Source organism: Natrix helvetica (assembly GCF_964273705.1).
Source record: "Natrix helvetica genome assembly, chromosome: 12".
Lineage (NCBI taxonomy): Eukaryota > Metazoa > Chordata > Lepidosauria > Squamata > Natricidae > Natrix > Natrix helvetica.
In genome coordinates this window covers 10,752,898-10,773,863 of record NC_138556.1, presented here as the reverse complement: position 1 = coordinate 10,773,863, position 20,966 = coordinate 10,752,898, and the positions used below count along the sequence as shown (strand labels likewise).

Here is a 20,966-nt window from a genome sequence, read left to right as displayed (position 1 = left end):
CAGGGGTTGCCACAAAGAAGAGGGAGTCAAACTATTCTCCAAAGCACCTGAGGGTAGAACAAGAAGTAATGGGTGGAAACTAATCAAGGAGAGAAGCATCTTAGAACTGAGGAGAAATTTCCTGACAGTGAGAACAATGAATCAGTGGAACAGCTTGCCTCCAGAAGTTGTGAATGCCCCAACACTGGAAGTCTTTAAGAAGATGTTGGATAGCTATTTGTCTGAAACAGTATAGGGTTTCCTGCCTAGGCAGGGGGTTGGACTAGAAGACCTCCAAGGTCCCTTCCAACTCTACTATTGTATTGTATTAAACTCTTTCACCATATTCAGAATTCTTGGTTGCTATTAGGCAGTTTAATAATAATAATAATAATAAATTTGGATTTATTAGCCGCTCCCTTTCCAAGTAGGACTCGGGGCGGCGTACAATGGAGCATAAACATAAAAGATATATAACAACACAAAAATGTACATACATACACAACACACATACATACACGGAGGAGGAAACAAATTACATCATTAGACAGTTAAAAATCAGCTTTAAAATACCCCAATTGTAAAAACCCAATATACAGTTAAAATTAATATTAAGGACAATTTAAAAAACAGTTAGGAGGAATGAGAAAATTACGATTGCGATTGAGCCAGGCCAGATAATTGAAAGAGGTGGGTCTTCAGCTGTACACGGAAGGAGCGGAGATCGGAAGTAATCCTGATGTCAGTTTGATAACAAAAGCTCCCAGAGTGCCAATTAAACCTTGTGTGTCTCTCAGGGAGTGGAGAAGGATCGAAAAGAACGAACAAGGGGTGGGGTCTTGAGTTTCTTTGCCCTCCTAAATTTTACTTAAGGAATGCGGAGATGCTAAGGGCTACAGCTCTACCGCCTTTGGGGAAATAGTTGCAGGGGATTAAGAAAACAATCGACAAGAGCTGCAAGAGGCTGAAGGGTATTGTTAATTTTATCAAGTACGTATTTTTTGGACTATAAGATGCACCGGTATATAAGATGCACCAAGATTTCAAAGAGGTAAGTAAGAAAAAAAGTTTTTGTCCTTCCTGGCCCCCAGGAGCACTTGCAAAAAAAAAATGGGCAGTTTTTCACAAAAACTCAGACTTTTTTGCCTTCCCCAGCTCCCAGAAGCATTCCGCAGGCTTCAGCAGGGCTGGGGGAAGGCAAAAATGCCACCGTTTTTTGCAAAAAATGACCCATTTTTCAACCATGTTTTGCAAAAACGGGGGCATTTTTGCCTTCCCCCAGCCCTGCTGAAGCCTGCAGAATGCTTCTGGGGGCTGGAGAAGGCAAAAAAAGGCTGAGTTTTTGTGAAAAACTGCCCATATTTTTTTTTTGCAAAAATGGGATGCGGGGGTGGGGCTTTGGGAGGCCAAAAATGGCTGCATTTGGTGTATAAGATGCACCAACATTTCCACGCTCTTTTGTTGGGGGGGGGGGAGGAGGTGCATCTTATACTCCAAGAAATACGGTATATTATGCAGTCGGTGCTGCCCGGTAGCTTGCAATCTTAAACAGGGAGTGTCCAATGTTGGCAGCTTTAAGAGCTGTGGATTTCAACTCCCAGAATCCCCCAGTCCTTAAGTCTTAAAATTGCCAAGGTTGATCTAAAACAGCGGTCACCAACTGGTGGTACGTGAGAAAATTTTGGTGGGCCGCAGAAAAATTATTTGCATTTTTTTTTATATTGCACTAAATCAGGGGTCCTCAAATTACGGCTCCTGGGATTAATATGCGCAATGAACGTTTGTGTTGCTGCAGAGAGTCCCTCTCCTTCAGGGTCTTTTTGTGTGTGTCGAAGGGGGACAGAAATGCCAACTTGGGGTCTCCTTCGGCCTCCTAGTGCGGGGATTTGGGCGACAGCTGGAGGGAAGTGTCACTGGTGGCCAAGGAGGACCTTGTTCCAAGAGGGACTGCATCATGGCCTGGAACTGGCTGACCATCTCAGCCCGCTGAGCCTCCAAGCAACGATACCTGGCCTTACACTCCCTCAGGTCTTCCTTCTGCTTGGAAAGCCTATATTTGTGAGGTGCTTCTGCTGAGCCTCTTCCTCCGTCAGATCCAATTTGAATTGATCCAGCTGTTTTGCCAACTCTTTCTCATGGTGGCTGCTTAGCTCCAACAACTGCTTCCTGTTGGGGCCCTAAGGAGCTTGAAAATATTTTAGGATGCTGGGAAAGATGGAGGGCAAAAGAAGAAGGGGACGACAGAGAATGAGGTGGCTGGATGGAGTCACTGAAGCAGTCAACGCGAGCTTAAATGGACTCCAGAGGATGGTAAAGGACTGGAAGGCCTGCGGGAACGTTGTCCATGGGTCGGACATGAGTTTGCAACTAACAACAATTTGAGACTAGGATTGCTATACATATTTGGTACTTCTGGTTCTGGAGATCAATATCAATGTTTTCTGGTTCTTCAGGAGATCATCCCTGCACTAAGCTAGGTTAAGCAATCAAGAAAATTTGCCTTCCAGCGCAAAGTGGAATCCCTCCCTAAAACCCTGGCCCCACATATTTTGCATTATTTTTCAAATTCCTGAGATCCTTCCTCCTACCCCAGATCAACTTTTTTTAAAAAAAACTCTTGTGCTAAGCATGATTTGATCAGCCATGATTTATTGAAAAAACTACCGCCTTTCCATAGCTTGGCCAAGCAAAGCTATGCTTATCAACCACATTATGGACTTAAATATGACCATTCAGCCTGTCTATGTTAGCCTTTGCTTTGCACAAATGTTAAGGAAAGTTGCTGGAACTCTCCTTTGTCCTTCATTAGCCACACATTCAGGATTTATGCTGCTTTGAAGCGTGCGTATGCGTGTGTGTGTTGTTTAGACTGATGGGAGTTTGTTTACTAATCCTTCTAAAGGTTATGCTGAACTGCAGGATTGAGCAAAGTTGTCAAGATGTTCCCTTTCCATGACTTAATGGGCAACTGGCAAAATAAAAGCTACTGCTTCCAGGCTAGGTGGATTTCAAGTGCAAAACAAACATATTTCCAGAAAAACACAGGAATCAGACTGTGCCAGTGTGATGGTGGGGGAACAGAAGGGAAGAGAAGGGGAATCACACTCCTCAAGGTAGCAAGTCAGGCTTTCCTAGACTTAATTTTATGGCCGTGTAGATTTTATTAGAACGGGATGGATTTGAAACAGGAGACCTGGTGAAGGTGGGCCGCTTGGAAATAGGAGATATGAATAAATAAATAAAACATTCCGTCTCTAGGACAAGCACCTCTTAAAACTTTGAAATCTCACTAGGGAGAGAACTAAAGATCTCAACAGTGGAGTTGAGTAATAGTAAGGTAAGGGTAAAGGTTCCCCTTGCACATATGTGTTAGTCGTTCCCAGCTCTAGGGGGCAGTGCTCATCTCTATTTCAAAGCCAAAGAGACAGCGCTGTCTGAAGATGTCTCCGTGGTCATGTGGCCGGCGTGACTAAACACCAAAGGCGTATGGAATGCTGATACCTTCCCACCAAAGGTGGTTCCTACTTTTCTACTTGCATTTTTACGTGCTTTCGAACGGCTAGGTTGGCAGAAGCTAGGACACGTAACGGGAGCTCACTCCGTTACGTGGCACTAGGGATTCAAACCGCCGAACTGCCGACCTTTCTGATCAACAAGCTCTGCGTCCCACAAGTAATAAGTGGCAGGTGTTTTCTAATCTTGGCATCTTGAAGATGTGTGCTCTTCAATTCCCAGAATCCCCCAGGCAGCAATAAGAAGCACCTCACTGAGGACTACGAGCATAGGCTTTCCAAGCAGAAGGAAGACCTGTGGGAGTGTAAGGCCAGGTATCGGCAACTGGAGGCTCAGTGGGCTGAGATGGTCAGCCAGTTCCGGGCCATGATGCAGTCCCACTGGAAAAAGGCCCTCTGGCTCTTTACCACCAGCGATGCTTCTCTCCAGCCTTCACCCAAAGCCCCGCACCAGGAGGCTGAAGCAGACCCCAAGTCGGAATTTCTGCCCCGCTCTGACCTGCACAAAAAGACCCCAAAGGGGCGAGACTCTCTGCAGCAACACAAACGCTCATTGCATGTCTCCATCCTAGGGGCAGTAGTTTGAGGACCCCTGATTTAGTGCAATATAAAAAATGCAAATAATTTTTCTGCGAACCACCGAAAAATTTCCATGTACCACCAGTGGTCCAAGGACCATCATTTGGTGACCACTGCCCTAGGCAACCGGGCCGATGGCCGCTGTTCCACAAAATAAAGGGAGAAGCTGCCATTGTTTTGGTATCGGCACTTAGCAGGAAAAATTTTTGCAGCGGAAAGAGGGGTGGAGGGAAAAAAAAGCCTACATCCAATCAAGATGATTAATCTCGCGCGCTTTAAAAAAAATAATAAACCCGGCCAATTAAAAACTGAAGGGTGTGATACCTACGACAATTTAACTCCACTGCAAAATTATTCCCCGTTTCCGTTATTGTTAAGAGGTAAATGGAACTCTAACCAGCCTTCCCACACACTGTGCATTTCAAATTGTTAGCGGAATAATCATCGTAATTGTGTGCGTACGTGCAAGGGTACGTTCTCGCCTCTAGCTGGCCGTCTCCCCACCGTGCAGGAGGGTATTTTCGTAAGCAGCCTCTGTAGACCACGTCCCTTTGTGCCATTCCTAGGCCCGGTTTGTGCTCCGAGAAAAACATTTCTCCAAATCTCACCTTGGGAGGGGAGGGAGGGGAATGGTTCGAATTCTAAAACATTGGAGGCAAAAGGTGAATTTTTTGGGGGGTGGGGGGTGGGAAAAGGAAGCAAATCCCCTCTTTATGACATAACAAAGCCAGGAAGGAGTTAAAAAAAAGAGTAAATGTCTGGTTACTATGGTGCCCTTTTAAAGAAGAGCAGAATTGATTACAACATTAGAAACCAGAGGAGCCCCCCCCCACCCTCCGCCCCTCCCAAAAGGGGAATAATGGAATCAAAAGGGAGGGAGGCAGGCAGGCAAATATAACACCCTCTTTTAGTTCTGACATCTGGACCAAAGGGAACAACGTACGCCCCATTAGTGCTCGTGACGAAGAACAAAGCATGCTTGCTAAAAACTTCCAAGCATCTCGTTCTTGGTTCCAAAAACAAGGGCTGGCTTAATTTGCCCAATCTTCTCAGCAGCCAGGTTTGACATCACGGTAGACCTTGGCGGGGTGGGGAAGAACACTGGAGCTCCAGTCTGCCTATGTCTGGCTTGCTGTCCCAGGTTGCAGCGAATTTGCAGCGGACATTTGGGGGGGGGGGGAATGTTCCAATGCAACCAAGATGATGGGGGTGGGGGGGGCTGGAGGCTAAAACGTATGAAGAACGGTTGCAGGAACTGGGCATGGCTAGTCTAGTGAAGAGAAGGACTAGGGGAGACAGGATAGCAGTCCTCCAATATTTGAGGGGCTGCCACAGAGAGGAGGGAGTCAAGCTATTTTCCAAAGCACCCGAAGGCCAGACAAGGAATAATGGATGGAAACTGACCAAGGATTCAACGTAGAAACAAGGAGGAACTTTCTGACAGTGAGAACAATCAACCAATGGAACAGAAGTTGCCTTTGGAAGTTGTAGTTCATCCCTGGTGGCTTTCAAGAAGAGGCTGGACTGCCATCTGTCAGAAATGGTGTACTGTCCCCTCCTTGGGCAGAGGGTTGGACTAGATGACCTACAAAGTCCCTTCCGACTCTTGTTTAACCTGTTATCTGCTCTTTGTTGGGTTTGCAGGAGAAAAACAAGCTTAGCACTCTTCTGAAGCAGCGGAGTTACTATCTTGGATCAGTTTCTCCAAGGGAATCCCAGCCCGTACACATCACTTCTCTGGTTTGTCGAACTTGTGGCTTATTGGATGAGCTGCAGTTGGTTGGGCTCATGTTCTCTGCCCTTGTGGTACATAAATCAGCTTACGACTTTTGAGTTGCGAGTTGAACTATCACTACTTTTCTAAAACGGCAGCAGGCAAGAGATCATTCTTGGCAACCGTGATGCCGACCCTTGCCAGATTTCCACTGAGGCACTGGGGATCCCAGGTGTAGGTAGTGTGAACCTAGACTAAAAGAATCCTGCTTTCTTTCAAGTCAACTCAGAGATGCTTCCACAGAATAATCCCCGATATGTCTCCGTCATCAGCCATCTGTGGTTTCACCAACGATGGTTAAAAAACAACAACCCTGTGTCTGGAACACACCACACAGGCATGAAAACAGCCTTCTTATGATTCTAAGAAACCGCCTGAATAAATTGGCTAGAACAGGGGTGTCCAAACTTGGGAACTTTTAAGACTTGTGGACTTCAACTCCCAGAATTTCTGGGAGTTGAAGTCCACAAGTCTTAAAGTTCCCAAGTTTGGACACCCCTGGGCTACAACAATGCTTACCAACCTTTTTCCTGAATTACCCCAAACCGCGAATCAGAAACTCTTATTGAAATTCAAGGCCCGGTCATCAAGTCCCTTCTTTTAGAGCTGTCGTAATTTCAGTCACTGAACAAATGGTTGTAAAGCGAGAATGGCACGTATTATAAAAATGTGATCATCAAATGATCTTGATGGTGCAAATCAATCAAGGACTATCAGTTAATTCTATGGATTTTCATCTTAATGGAATTGCAGGAGATTCGGGAGTAAATTTTTAGTACAGGTGACAATCTTTAAATGTCCCTCCTTTGATTGGGTAATGGGGTTCGTTTGTTTACTCAAATAAAAAAAAAGTCCTTTTGCCCAATTTTGAATAATTTACTGAGATTTGGGAAGTACTTTTTTCTTTGAGTAAAAGTTATTATTATTATTAAATGAACCCATTACCCAATCAAAACAGGGACATTTAAAGATTGTCCCCTGTACTAAAATTTATTCCCAAACCTCCTGCAAACCCTTTTAAGATGAAAATTCATGGAATGACTGATGGTCCTGGGTTGATTTACACCGTCAAGATCATTCGGTGATAACATTTTTATAATACACGCAATTCTGGCATTACGATCACTTGTTCAGTGACTGTTTGAAATTACAACAGTCCTAAAAGAAGGAGCTTCATGACTGGTTCTTGAATTTCAATAAGACTTTCTGATTAGTGGTTTGGGTAATTCGGGGAAAAAGGATGGTAAGCATTGTTCTAAAGTCCAGAATGCAAGATATTCACTAATGTTGGCTTACTCACAACTATTTTTCATACTTCCTACTGAGCTGTTCTGGAGTCCCTCTTTTTCCTAACTGACTACCATGTTTCCCCAAAAATAGGACAGGGTCTTATTTTCTTTTGAAACCCCCCCACCCGAAATAAGCGCCTGGCCTTATTTTCAGGGAGGTCTTATTACTTTTGGGTAATAAGGTGCAGGAGGCGGCGAGCATGGTCACCTCATGGCTGCTGCTGCGTTGCAATATTTTCGGGGAGGGCTTACCATATTTTTCAGAGTATAAGAGGCACCTTTCCCCCCTCAAAAAATAGAGTCAAAATCTAGGTGCCTCTTATACACTGAATACAGCATTTTTGGCCTCCTGAAACCCCGCCCCCTTTGCAAAAATGGCCATGCATAGTCTTTAGGAGGCTTCCAGAGTGCTCTTGGGGGCTGGGGAGGGCAAAAATGAGCGAAAAATGGGGTATCTTTTGCTCATTTTTGCCCCTTAAGCCCCCAGGAGCACTTTATAAGCCTCCTAAAGGCTATACATGCCCTTTTTTGACAGAAACGGGCCTGTTTTCATGAAAAACGGGTCATTTTTTGCTCGTTTTTGCCCCCCCCCCAGCCCTCAGGAGCATTCTACAAGCCTCCTAAAGGCTATGCATGCCCTTTTTATTTTGACAAAAACAGAGCCAATTTTTGCGAAAAGCGGGCTGATTTGAGGTCTACAGAGTGCAGAAACTTAAAAAAAAAATGCCTCTTCAAAATCTTGGTGCGTCTTATTCTCAGGTCCATCTTATACTCTGAAAAATACGGTATTTTAGCACGTGCTGGAAAGCCCGATCGGGCTTATTACCCAGGGAGGTCTTATTTTCGGGGGAAACGGTAGTAGAAAACGTCTAGTAGAGATGGGATCTCTGCACTTGCTGATGAGCAATAAAATAACTCCCCCCCCCCGCCCCCCTGTGGCAAGTGGATCTGTGAACTCTACATAAGAGATAGGGAGTTGGATCCCAAATGGCACAGTGGGGAATTCTGTAGATGGTGGGAGTTTCCAGCTGACCCGTTTTGCAACTGGAAAAAAGACCTGCTCCTCGCAAACCAGCCTGGATCAGGTTGTAAAGGATGATTAAAAACGATTCTGTCCGTAACATTAGAAGCAGAAAGCAGCCCCAAGCAAAAATGTTTAATTCCAAGGGTCCCTCTGAGACGGAGGCAAGTTTTTTTTTTTTAATATTCACACTTTATAAACATAAGTCTCTGGGTTGCCTTCCCAATCCCCCAAGCCTGTCCCTGCTCTGAAAGTTGCAGGGAGAAAAATATCTGCCTGAAGATGGCTGCATAAACCATTGGAGATCCAGGCACAGCCTCTTCTCTTTCTCCCTCCTGGCTCCACTCCTCTCACAGCCTTCGTGCTTTCCGAGGACGGCATCCGTTGTGCGGCACTGGCGTGTTGTCTGTGATGGAGATCACCTCCAGCCCTCCTAAGGTTAAGCCTTGGATGGCTGCCTGAAAGGGAAACGAGAGATATCGACACGGGGCTCATGGAATGCTAAGTCACGGTCTTGTTGAAGCACAATTTCTAGGATAAACCATAAGTACTTGAGTTTGGATAACCTGCAAAGCCCTAAATCTTGCTTGGCCAGGTACGAAATTAGCCTAGCTTCGCCGTCTCTATGACAGCTTTGTGAAATGTGAGAAGCTACTTCAAGATTTTCAAACAAGGTTTTTAGAACTTTTGCTGCAGTTCCATAGAGTTTCAGCATCTCCCGTTTGATGCCCTAGATATGCAGCATCTTACTTTTTGCACATCTCTATCCCCCACCCCACCCCTCCCGTGCAACATTTTAGAAATCAAAGGAGGCGGCCTTATATTTAGGAAACAATTGGGGAATCTAGTTTAGAATCTTGTCTGCTTCAGATTCAAAAAGCTGCTAGTGCTGGAGGTACACCTGCTACAGCTAGGTAAAGGTAAAGGTTCCTCTTGCACATATGTGCTAGTCGTTCCTGACTCTAGAGGATGGTGCTCATCTCCGTTTCAAAGCCGAAGAGCCGGCGCTGTCTGAAGACATCTCCGTGGTCATGTGGCCGGTATGACTAAATGCTGAAGGCGTACAGAACGCTGTTATCTTCCCACCAAAGGTGGTGGTTCCTATTTTTCTACTTGCATTTTTTACATGCTTTCGAACTGCTAGGTTGGCAGAAGCTGGGACAAGTAACGGGAGCTCACTCCGTTACGCGGTGGCTAGGGATTCAAACTGCCGAACTGCCGACCTTTCTGATCGACAAGCTCAGCGTCTTAGCCACTGAGCCACCGTGACCCTAATGCTACAGCTAGGGTGTGTCAAATTTTTCCACTTTTAATTTCCAAACATTAGAGGTGCTCAAAAGTTGTGACATACCTTGTGGACTGTTCAAAGATATTTTGCTTACTTTAATATAATTTAGAATTCTTTATTGGCTAAGTGTGAACACCGGGAATTTGTCTTTGATGCATAAGCTCTCAGTGTACATACAAAATACACTCATCATGAATCATAAGATACAACGCTTAATGATAGTCGTAGGATACTAAATAAGCAATCAAAATTATACTAGGAAACTAAATAAAACAATATAAATCATAAAGATACATGCAACAAGGTTATAGTCATAAGTAGGAGGAGGTAAGTAACAGGAAGGATGAAAAGAATAATAGTTGTGCAGTCTTAGTAAATAGTTTGACAGTGTTGTGAGAATTAGTTGTTTAGCAGAATGATGGCATGGGGGGAAAACTTGCTGACTGCTGGCTGACTGCAATTTGGCAGGTTGACTCATCCTCCCATCCTTCCAAGGTGGGTAAAATGAGGACCCACTAGGCTGACTCTGTAAACCGCTTAGAGAGGGCTGGTAAAGCACTATGAAGCAGTACGTAAGTCTTAAATGCCAATTTGTCTTACATTAAAGAGAGCTTCTGGGATTACGTTGCAACTGCGGAGAGAAATTGTGCAAAGTGGGAGGAAAAAAGATGTAGCTTTTCACCATCACAGCCAAGGTGCTGCCAAGCCGGATTATCTCCAGCAGCCCTCTCCAACCTGGACAGTCCCATGGATGAGTTGGAAGTTTGGTTTCCGGTGCCCCTGCCAGCATGAGGAATGCCACGTTGTTGAGAAATTATTGGGCTTCCATTCAAACACAGCTGGAGGACAGCAGATGGGGAAGGCTGTTTGAAACCGAGAATAAGCTTCCAGGGCATGCAATCAGTTTACTTGCATGATACAGCTGTGGTCTGCTAGTGGCCAGCAAAGCTGGAAGCAGAGTCGGACAGTGGGGAGGTTGGGGAGGAATCTGGGCCAGTCCTGGAGTCTGGGGAAGGCTCTGATGAGGGCTCTGTGTTGGAGGCAGAGAGGGGGCCAGAGCCGTCTGGCAGTGATCAGGTGCCTACAGAGCTAGACAGCAGTAAGGCAGACAAACAGCTGGAGCCTGTTCCCAGTGTGTGCATGCGCAGAGATGCCAGACAAAGGGAACAGCTAAAGAATAGGGGTTGACTTGGGAGTAAGGCCACAGGTGGACGATGAACGGCCCCTCCCAGAGGAAATAAAAGAGGAGCGAAAGGGGAGTGGAGTTTGCAGGAGACAATTAGTTCGCTTAATTGGTTCGTGACTCTCCGAGACTCCTTGCCAAGTTTTGCAGATATTGGCCTGTCAGCTCTCCAAGCCAGATAAGGTCTGTGACTGTAAATCCTCCCTCGAAAGACTTTGCTGGATGTGAATGAGCAGAATTCACAGTCAATTAATAAAAGGGTTTTTTTGTCGGGACAAGGGGTCTGCTTCATGCTCTTGGGAAGCCTAGTTCAGAACGGATACCCCAATGCCATTTAAGCGACGCCACTCCATCGCTGTGGCTCTTGATAAATGCAGGAGTTCAGGCAATAAAGGCTCCCTCTCACCCGAAGAATGACTACAAAGAAACGGGAAGCGCTTACCAGCCGCCCAGGTCCCAGGCCTTTCACCACAACCCGTACGTGGTGCACGCCCTTCTTAGCTGCTTTCTGGACAGGGAAAGAGAAGAAAGAAACATGTCATGTAATGAACCAGAGTATAATGACCGCGATTCCAACCTTCAACCTCGATCCTATTTGCCCTTTCTTCTGAACAGGAGCTTCTACTCAGTGGGAGAAAGACCGCTATTTTCTTCGGAACAAAAGGCATTTATTGATTTTACGGCGCTTTCTTTGTTGAGAGCTGCTCAGAGTCAGGCGGCATCGGCGTTTGATAAACTATCTGCTCACGGCAATGTAAAATCGCAGCTGCCACTTCTTTAGCTGGTATTGGCCTCCGTGGGCATAAAGACTTTTTATGGGGGGGTACAGCACCCAGTGTGCCAATAACCACTGAGACCCCCTGGAGCCTGTTTACGCCATAATCCCACTTGGATTTTCAGATCTTGATACTCCGTGATCTGTTTATCCTCATCAGCACCACGATCAGCAAATGTGGATTTCACATTTTGTTACCACCAGTTTGCCACACACGTCCCTTCCATGCATGTGCCCGGCCTTCCATGCATGCACTTTGCTCACATGTACACCTTCCATGCATGTGTCCTAAATACATGGCATAGAGCTGGGGTGGGGGAGGCAGGGGTGGGTTATAGGCGGTATACCTCGGTACGGGCATACCGGTGCCTGGTGGGAGCAGCAGGTACCATTCCGGTACAGTGCTGTGGAGGGCCCACCTGCCTGCCAACTCTCCTTACCGGTATTTGACCCTATCAGGCCATTTGCGCATGCATGCGCATCACCACCCTGCCACACTCCGCCGAGCAGCTGGGGCGTCGCATGGCGGTGATGCACATGTATGCGCAGCGCACATGTGGTGACGCCCAGCCCTGTTGCAGTGTACCGGTTGCGACAGGATCCGGAACCACCTATCCGTGATTTCTGCTACCGGTTCGGGTGACCAGTCTGAACCTGCTGAATACCACCTCCGACCATAATCCTGGCTTAAATGGAACTGCTCATTTTTTCCCCAGTAGAACAACTTGTTGAACAGGAACACGGGGGGTTGAGGGGGGGGGGAGGCAACCGTGATGGAAGGCGCTTTGCAGAAATCTAGGATCTCTTCCCTGTATAAATAGAAAGGCTGGGATCTTTTTCTGATTTGCGGCGGAGCAAAAATCACACATTTTCAGCAGCCCCTCCCACAAACTAGGTTGGCCATTCACTTCCAGATTTCCAGTCAAAGTAGCCACTGATTATCTTGGCTGAAATGCTGGGTGCTGAAGTCCTGCATGTCCAGACATTTGGTGGTATTTGCTGTGAATTACCATCGTTTTTCCAGACCTGAAACCGTATACAAGTTAAAAGTACTTACGAAAGTCATTTACATTCAACCCACCAGGGAAGAAATGGCTTGCTTGCAGTACAAAAGAATCTTGCTACATTTAGAATGGGGAAAATTAAAATGCTCAGCTGGAAACCTTCCATATCTGCTATGCCATAGCTCTTTTAAAATGTTTCCTACATCCAAAATGATTAATGGGAATTTCCAGTGGAGCCTGACAGTGGTTACAGTAAGTCTATTGGGCGAAGGCTGCCATCTAGCGGCTTTTTAAAAACCCTCCATCTGGGCCCAAGGAGTTCTTGATTTACTATATTTTCTCCTCCCTGACACCTTATAAAATCAGGTAAAGGTTCCCCTCGGACATATGTGCTAGCTATTCCTGACTCTAGGGCGCGGTGCTCATCTTTGTTTCAAAGCCAAAGAGCCAGCACTGTCCGAAGACGTCTCCATGGTCATATGGCTGACAAACCCCGAAGGCGCATGGAATGCTGTGTTATGGTGGGGGAACAGAAGGGAAGAGAAGGGGAATCACACTCCTCATAGTAGCAAGTCAGGCTTTCCTAGACTTAATTTTATGGCCGAGTAGATTTTATTATAACGGGATTTGAAACAGGAGACCTGGTGAAGATGGGCAGGTTGGAAATAGGAGATGTAAATAAATAAGTAAAACATTCCTTCTCTAGGACAAGCACCTCTTAAAACTTTGAAATCTCACTGGGGAGAGAACTAAAGATTTCAACAGTGGAGTTGAGTAATAGTAAGGTAAGGGTAAAGGTTCCCCTTGCACATATGTGTTAGTTGTTCCTGGCTCTAGGGGGCAGTGCTCATCTCTATTTCAAAGCCAAAGAGTCAGCGCTGTCTGAAGACATCTCCATGGTCACGTGGACTACAAACACCAAAGGCGACTGGAACGCTGTTACCTTCCCACCAAAGGTGGTCCCTATTTTTCTACTTGCATTTTCACGTGCTTTCAAACTGCTAGGTTGGCAGAAGCTGGGACACGTAACGGGAGCTCACTCCGTTATGTGGCGCTAGGGATTCCAACCACCGACCTTTCTGATTGTATTCAATCAAAATTGTATTTTATAAATACTGTTGTTTTCAATTGATCTGACTGCACAGGTTAGTCCTCGATTAATGAATGCTTCATTTCCGTGATCGTTCAAACTTAACCACAGTGCTGGGGAAAAAAACAACTTTACAACTAATGACTGCCATAATAGCCAGTGTGCATTGTCCTGAGTGTGATCTGTTTTTTTCCTCTCCCCCCCGCCCCTTGCAGAGAGACGGGAGAGAAAGGGATTGCAAGAGACTAAACATACACACAATGGAGAATTCACCTGGCTGTTTGCATGGGGGCTGGTGCGACTGGTGCATTCCCAAGGGCAGGGGAGTGGTTAACAGACTTAAGAAAAGCAGAACTGACCAGTTTTGTCAATTTTGAGCAGGAAAGCAGTTGTTTCAATGGAATTGGAATTCCCTGTCCCAACTGTGGTCCTTAAACAAAGACTAACTTTGTTTATAAACACACTACCCATACATCTGGAATCCCTTTGGAGGGAATTCTGGCTAAGGGGTATATGTTGACCTAGCCATTAGGTGGGTAGCCATTGGGTAGGTAGCTCATCCACACTGCTCAGCAATGTCGATGAGCCAGACTGGCGTATTTGACTTCTCCTCCAAAAGTACAGTTGTAATCCTTTCTTCACCCATTCACCTGACCTGGAAGAAGTTAATGCTGCTCATTGGTTTCTTTGCAAATGGATTTCCCACTCCTCGGTACAGATTAAAAGATGGAGCAAAACTAGGATCAGTAAAGTTCTGTCCTTTTACGGCATAAAACCAAAAACTACGCAAATACTTCTAGAGTTACCGTATTTTTCGGAGTATAAGACACACCTCCCCCCCCCCCCCCAAAAAAAAGAGAGTGTGGAAATGTTGGTGCATCTTATACACCGAATACAGCCATTTTTGGCCTCACGAAATCCTGACCCCTCATCCCATTTTTGCAAAAAAAGGGCCTTCCCCCAGCCCTGCTGAAGCCTGCAGAGTACTTCTGGGAGCTGGGGGAAGGCCCTTTTTTTGCAAAAATGGGATGCGGGGTCAGGATTTCGTGAGGCCAAAAATGGCAAAACTTGTCCGCAAAAATGAGGGCATTTTTGCCTTCCCCCAGCCCTGCTGAAGCCTGCAGCATGCTCCTGGGGGCCGGGGAGGACAAAATCTTTTTTTTTTCTTACTTACCTCTTCGAAATCTTGGTGCGTCTTATACAACGGTGCGTCTTATCGTCCGAAAAATACGGTAACCTATAAAACCAATCAGTCCCTGATCTTGGCCTCTGTTCATTTATAATCATTCTTTGTGATCGTTCTCTGATCATCTTATCTATGTGTAAGCAATTGGATTTTGGAACTCCCACCACAATGACTCCTCAAATAGCAAGAAAATATTAGGGGTTGTAACACTAAGGATTCCTTTGTTAAGAGTTGCTGATTTAAGAACCTTGATTCCAGCCAGTTCTGGTCAGCCAGAGGAGTCTTTGCTCATTTCAACTTAAGAAAAGTTAGTTCCAAGAACAGGACTTACGTTTCCTGCTGCAATGCCAGTTGTCTGTGCTGCAAGAGCGGTCGATTTCTTCGCGTTCTTGAACCCCATGTAGCCACAGGTTAGCAGGACCAGGGGTACTTTCTCAGCTGTGAAAACCTGGATGTGAGTGCTGCAGGTGTGGTGGGATGACAGGAACAACATTTTGTTAGAAACCCATATGCTGTGCTATTTTTGGATTCCCTGCAAATCTGTCTGGAAAAAAAAAACGGCTAGTAGTTTAACTACTAGCATTCTCGTTCTCCCACAGGGAGATAGCAAGCAGGTGAACGAGGATGCAAAAAATAAATAGAATCGCTGCCAGTTTTGAGACACACGGCTCGTCCCAAAATGGACTAAAAAAAAAAAGGATAATTCTTCCCAACTGGCTGCCCTCCAAATCTGCTCAGACTGCAATTTTTAGCAGGTCCAGTCCGTATGTTTGCTGAGCTCTGGTTCCAATGTCTTTGGTAGGTACCAGGATGGGAACAGTCTGTTTGTAGACATTTAACCATTTGGAAGGATGCAATTAATCCTCAAAGTTGTGCGGGGAGATGAATGTGTGGCCGCCGAGACTCTTTCTCTGTCACTTTCAGATGTTTTCCTTGACAATTATTACTGAAAATTACTCAAATTAGTGCTTGCCATTCTAAGGAAATGACACGAAGATTGTAGCATTATGTCAGTCTTACCAGGTAGAGCAGAGAGAAAACACGATCGGATCAGTTGCACTTTACTGCAAAGTTAATTCGTGCATTAATGTATCTGACAAGTCTGAAAGTACACATCTCCTGCTGTCTCCTTTACAGCCCAGGAAAGTAGGGAGGGGTTTTCCAAGCTTCTCACCCTGTCCACTATCCAGCTGCAGAATATATACCGCTTTGCAGTGCTTTACAGACCTCTCTAAGCGGTTTACAGAATCAGCCTATTTGCCCCCAACAATCTGGGTCCTCGTTTTACCCACCTTGGAAGGGTGGAAGGCTGAGTCAACCTTGAGCCTGGTGAGATCTGAACTGCCAAATTGCAGGCAACCGGCAGTCAGCAGACGTAGCCTGCAGTACTGCACTCTAACCACTGCGCCACCGTGGCTCATATCAGACCATTCCCTAGGCAGTATCTCTTCATCCTCTCTGCCAAGGTCTTTCCGTGCAAGTTCTACAAGAGCTTTAACCTAGGTTACAAAACAGCCCCACCCAAGAAACAAATAAAAATCCTGCCCCGTTTCAACTGCAGTCTTGCTCTGCCCAAACTCCCAAAGCAACTTTAATGATCAGCTTTTTCACTGAAAGTTTCTTTACTCTAATAAGCCTCTTGATATTTGGGTTGTCTTTAGCCAACCTGACACGAGAATCAATTATCATCATCATCATCATCATCATCATCATTCACACGCAATTACTTGTATGCACTGTGAATTATGTGAGAATTTAGACTAGGCAAAGGCAGAAGAATTGGAGACTACGCTGCTCTGTTGGAAGGGAAACAAGTAGGAGTGCCTGCAAGATGTCTGTCTGTCTGTCTGTCTGTCATCTATCTATCTATCTATCTATCATCTATCTATCAATCTATCATCTATCAATCTATCATCTATCTATCATCTATCTATCTATCTATCTATCTATCTATCTATCTATCTATCTATCTATCTATCATCTATCTATCTATCTATCTATCTATCTATCTATCTATCTATCTATCATCTATCTATCTATCATCTATCTGTCTGTCTGTCTGTCTGTCTGTCTGTCTACCTACCTACCTATCATCTATCTATCATTATCTGTTTCCAAAATTTATTAGCTGCCTATCGAACTATAAGGCAACTTTGGGTGGCATTATGAAGCATCACTATATAACATTATATACAGCACTTCACTATAAATATGGCTTGCATTTTGCTGATTTCTTAGCTCTTGAAACTTAGGTTATTAAAGACCTGTGCCCTTGAATCACCACCCACAAAAACCTATAGCATTAGATAATTAAGAGCCGTGGGGGCAGTGTGGTTAGAATGCAATATTGCAGGCTAATTCTGCCTACTGCCAGCTGTTTGATCCTGACTTGCTCAAAGTTGAGTCACCTCCTTCTGAGATGGGTAAAATGAGGACCCAGATTGTCAGGGCAATACGGTGATATTGTAAACTGCCTGAAGAATGATGTAAAGCTCTATGGGGCAGTATTTATTTATTTCTTAGATTTTTAGACCGCCCCTCTCCCAAAAAGGGACTCGTATATAAATCTTCTAAGTGTTATTGCTAACTGTTCTGCCCGAAGAACCTCCAATCGCTTACTTATTGTAGGTAGCTTTGATATGAACTATTGGGATTTCTTCAAACTTCTTTCCATCCCACCGCAAGGAGCTTTCTTCTCCCACCACTGGAGGGAAATAGCTGAAAATAAAAAGAGAGAAGATAGACGCACCAGCCAGTTCAACAGCTTAGGCCAGGGGTGTCCAAACTTGGGAACTTTAAGACTTGTGGACTTCAACTCCCAGAATTCCCCAGCCAGCCATGCTGGCTGGGGAATTCTGGGAGTTGAAGTCCACAAGTCTTAAAGTTCCCAAGTTTGGACACCCCTGGCTTAGGCAGTCCCCCACCACCTCCCCATTCCATTATTCAAGAGGTGTAAGGATTATTTCATCAGATTATCAATGGGCACATTCGTTCAAAGATGAGTGGTGTGGTGGCCTAGAGGTAGAGCTCTTGCCTCACAACTGGAAGGCTGTGAGTTCGATCCTAGGTAAAGACAGATATTTCTCTCTCTGGGCACCATGAGAATATATCTGGTGAATATAACTCTGCATTGACGACAGGAAGGGCATCCGGCCAGGAAACACTCAGGTCCATTCAGTTTCCCAAACTCCATCCCGCAAGGGATTATGGGCTCATTAAAAGATGATTATATTTGTTCAAAGATACCCACACAATAGGATGGTACCGATATTCAATTTCCCCCTCTATAATCTGCATTTCACCTCACTGGAACACACTAAGCCATTATTCATAAACTCAAAGCCAGTCAGTTTCACACAATACAGTATGCCAACATCAAATAAAGAGCATTATAAGGTAATGGTTCCCCTTGCACATATGTGCTAGTCGTTCCTGACTCTAGGGGGCGATGCTCATTTCCGTTTCAAAGCCAAAGAGCCTGCGGTATCCGAAGACGTCTTTGTGGTCATGTGGCCGGCATGACTAAATGCCGAAGGCGCATGGAATGCTGTTCCCTTCCCACCAAAGGTGGTTCCTATTTTTCTACTTGCATTTTCACGTGCTTTCGAACTGCTAGGTTGGCAGAAGCTGGGACACGTAACGGGGGCTCACTCCGTTACGCAGCGCTAGGGATTCAAACTGCCCACCTTTCAGATCGACAAGCTCAGCGTTTTTGCCACTGAGCCACTGCATCCCAACAAAGAGCAGCGCAATATATGCTCAGTTTATATAACGACATCTAAAGCCAACTAGACATAATCTCATTCTGGCACAAAGTGTTCAAGAGGAAGAGAGTGATTTTTTTAATTTAAAAAAATAGAATTGAAGGGCCTCTTCCCTCTCCTGAAATTTGACTGACAGCCTTTTGATGCAGCTCTCTTCCAAACTCAAATCATTAAAAATATGAATCAATAAGCCCTTGAGGCTTTTAGAAACACGGTGAAAATCTGGCTGTTCCATTAAGCTGATGGTTTGGGTTGTTTTGGCTGCCTCTTGGGTCACGCAATCGGGCTTTTCATTTGATGCTCTTCGCGTTTTTACTTGTGATGTTTGGAACATGCTCTAGAAGTTGCTTTTAAATATCTTGTAGCGTTTTAGTCCCAATTAAAAGTTGAGAGTTTATATTGATCAGCCTAAAAGCTCTGAAAATAAAGAAACAGCTGATCGCTATAGGGGCAAAAATCATAATTCTATGATGGCAAAAATCACACATTATTATTCAACGGTGGCAAAAATCGTAAGTAAATTTCAGAAAAATCCAATGTTTTCAAAACTTGAAAAACCAAAATAATATGAATTACAATTCTACGATGGCAAATCATAAATTATAATTCTATGATGGCAAAAATAAGTAAATTTCAGAAAAATCCAATGTTTTCAAAACTTGAAAAACCAAATACTATGAGTTCTGTTTCTGCATTGGCAAAATTCCTTGAAGCAACCTAACTTTTACACCTTCACAAACTCTCCAATGCTTGATGTAATCCCGTGCAAACATGGCTATTTTTTTTTCTGCTTGTTTCTTTCCTGGACATTTTTGATAGTTTAAAAAAAAAATCTTGTAAATACGCAAGAAAACAATGAGACAAACTAATATCTTGCTAAAGGATTCCTTAGAATGCAACTTTTGACAAACGCGTACTGGTTTGAAATACTAAGGATGCTTTTTCTGGAGGCAACTGGACTTCCTTGTTTTTTTTTTCTTTTGAAGACGTTTCGCTTCTCACCCAAGAAGCTTCTTCAGCTCTGACAGGATGTTGGGAACTGGTTTTGAAGTGTTACATTTCACAATTTGTCTTTTTCCTGCTCCCCCATTCCAAAATACCGCTAGGTGGAATACCCTATTTACAAAATGCCCAATTCGCATTGCAATTATGCACACCATTTCCCCCCCCCCCCTAGAAATAAGCAGTTGCCTGCATCCCGGAAAGTGCAACGTTAACTCACCTGAAGCCCTTTGACTGTGTGGAATCTAGCTCTTTGTCTGTTGCTGAGTTCTCCTGTAATGTTTGAAATCTCTGGATGCCTGTCTGTATACTCCGAGAAAAAGTGATGCTGGAGCAGTCGCAGAGAAGGAAAAACAAGAGATCCAAATTTAAGAACAGCGTGTTGACGAACGAGTGCAGAATTCCTACGAACTGCCAAGGCTGGCCCACTGCTTCCAGCTGCTGAGAGGATAATTTTATAAGATTTGACCTTCCAGATGTGGGACTCCAGGGCACCCAAGCTACCTGGGCTGTGTTAATGGATGGCTGCTTACCTCCATGATTTCCTCTTTCAGCTAGAACTAACCTTCGTGCCCATTCAATCAAGGTTTGCCACAGTAAAAACACAAAAGTTAAAACTATTTCATTAAGCACAATTACAGCAATTCAACACAACGTTTTGTCAACCCATCCAATAAAACAAACCACAGGGAAAAGAATAAGAAACTGGCACATACATTGGTAACCTGTCAAATACCTTTTTCTAATGCTTAAAGCTTTTTTTTTGGGGGGGGGACCCTGGTTTTTTTCTTTTTCTTTCCCCTGGCTGATGCCTGGTGTGATTTCTCGATTTCTCTTCTTTTGGGGCAGCAAATGGGGATTCAAATCTCCATCCCCAACAGCCAGCTCTTGCAACTGGCCTGGGATTACAGAACCCATGATTCCCAGGAAGCATGGAGATTGCACTCAAGAGTAGCAGACTGTCAAAGGCTTCCTGGAGTTTTGCCCCCAAAAGCGGTCCTCGCCCCAGCGATAAAAAGGGTGGGATTAAGATCGTTTGCCCGGGGCGTGTGTGTGTGTGTGTGTGTGTGTGTGTGTCAGGATGATGGGAACTGTAGTTCTCTAACACCTTTGCAAACACTTGGGACAAACTCAAATGCATGCAATGCAGCAAATGCATCCAATGCACAGATCATGCACGTTGAATTGGTCTGGGAGCCTCCATCAATCTAAGATCACCGGTGCATGGAGGCTAAAGGGGGGGGGGGAGGCAGAAACGCAGCGGGAAGGCTGGACCTGTTGGGTTTCTGCCTTCCTCCGCTGCAAAGCGGGAACTCGACCTTTGCAGTCCTAGAAGGCGTGCCGACCTACCCCGCTTCTTCCCATCTTACCCCGAGCCGCCCCCCAAGAGCCCCCGCCGGGCGATCGCCAGCGCAGCCAGCATGGTTTTTTTTTCCGGGACTCCGAGGCTTCCAAGGGGGAAAGAGGGCGGAGTCTCCACCGCCGCCGATCAAATCTCGCGATGCGTGGCTGAGAGGGGA

At 45.1% G+C, this 20,966-nt stretch overlaps 2 protein-coding genes across 2 annotated transcripts in view; one reads left to right on the top strand and one right to left on the bottom strand.

The window, feature by feature from the left end:
- DET1 (DET1 partner of COP1 E3 ubiquitin ligase) overlaps positions 1-19,676 on the top strand; it is a 47,669-nt gene extending 27,993 nt beyond the window's left edge. Inside the window, exon 5 of the mRNA XM_081964831.1 lies at positions 19,622-19,676. Within this exon, the coding sequence (XP_081820957.1) occupies positions 19,622-19,661 (40 nt within the window). The 3' untranslated portion in view covers positions 19,662-19,676. The remainder of the gene's footprint in view (positions 1-19,621) is intronic.
- MRPS11 (mitochondrial ribosomal protein S11) lies at positions 8,275-20,966 on the bottom strand. The gene is made up of 6 exons (XM_081964845.1): positions 20,817-20,966; positions 19,667-19,774; positions 17,300-17,398; positions 15,012-15,141; positions 11,068-11,133; positions 8,275-8,612 (listed from the first exon to the last, which is right to left on the bottom strand). The coding sequence occupies exons 1-6, from the start codon at positions 20,867-20,869 to the stop codon at positions 8,505-8,507; spliced, it is 564 nt and encodes a 187-aa protein (XP_081820971.1). The 5' UTR covers positions 20,870-20,966; the 3' UTR covers positions 8,275-8,504.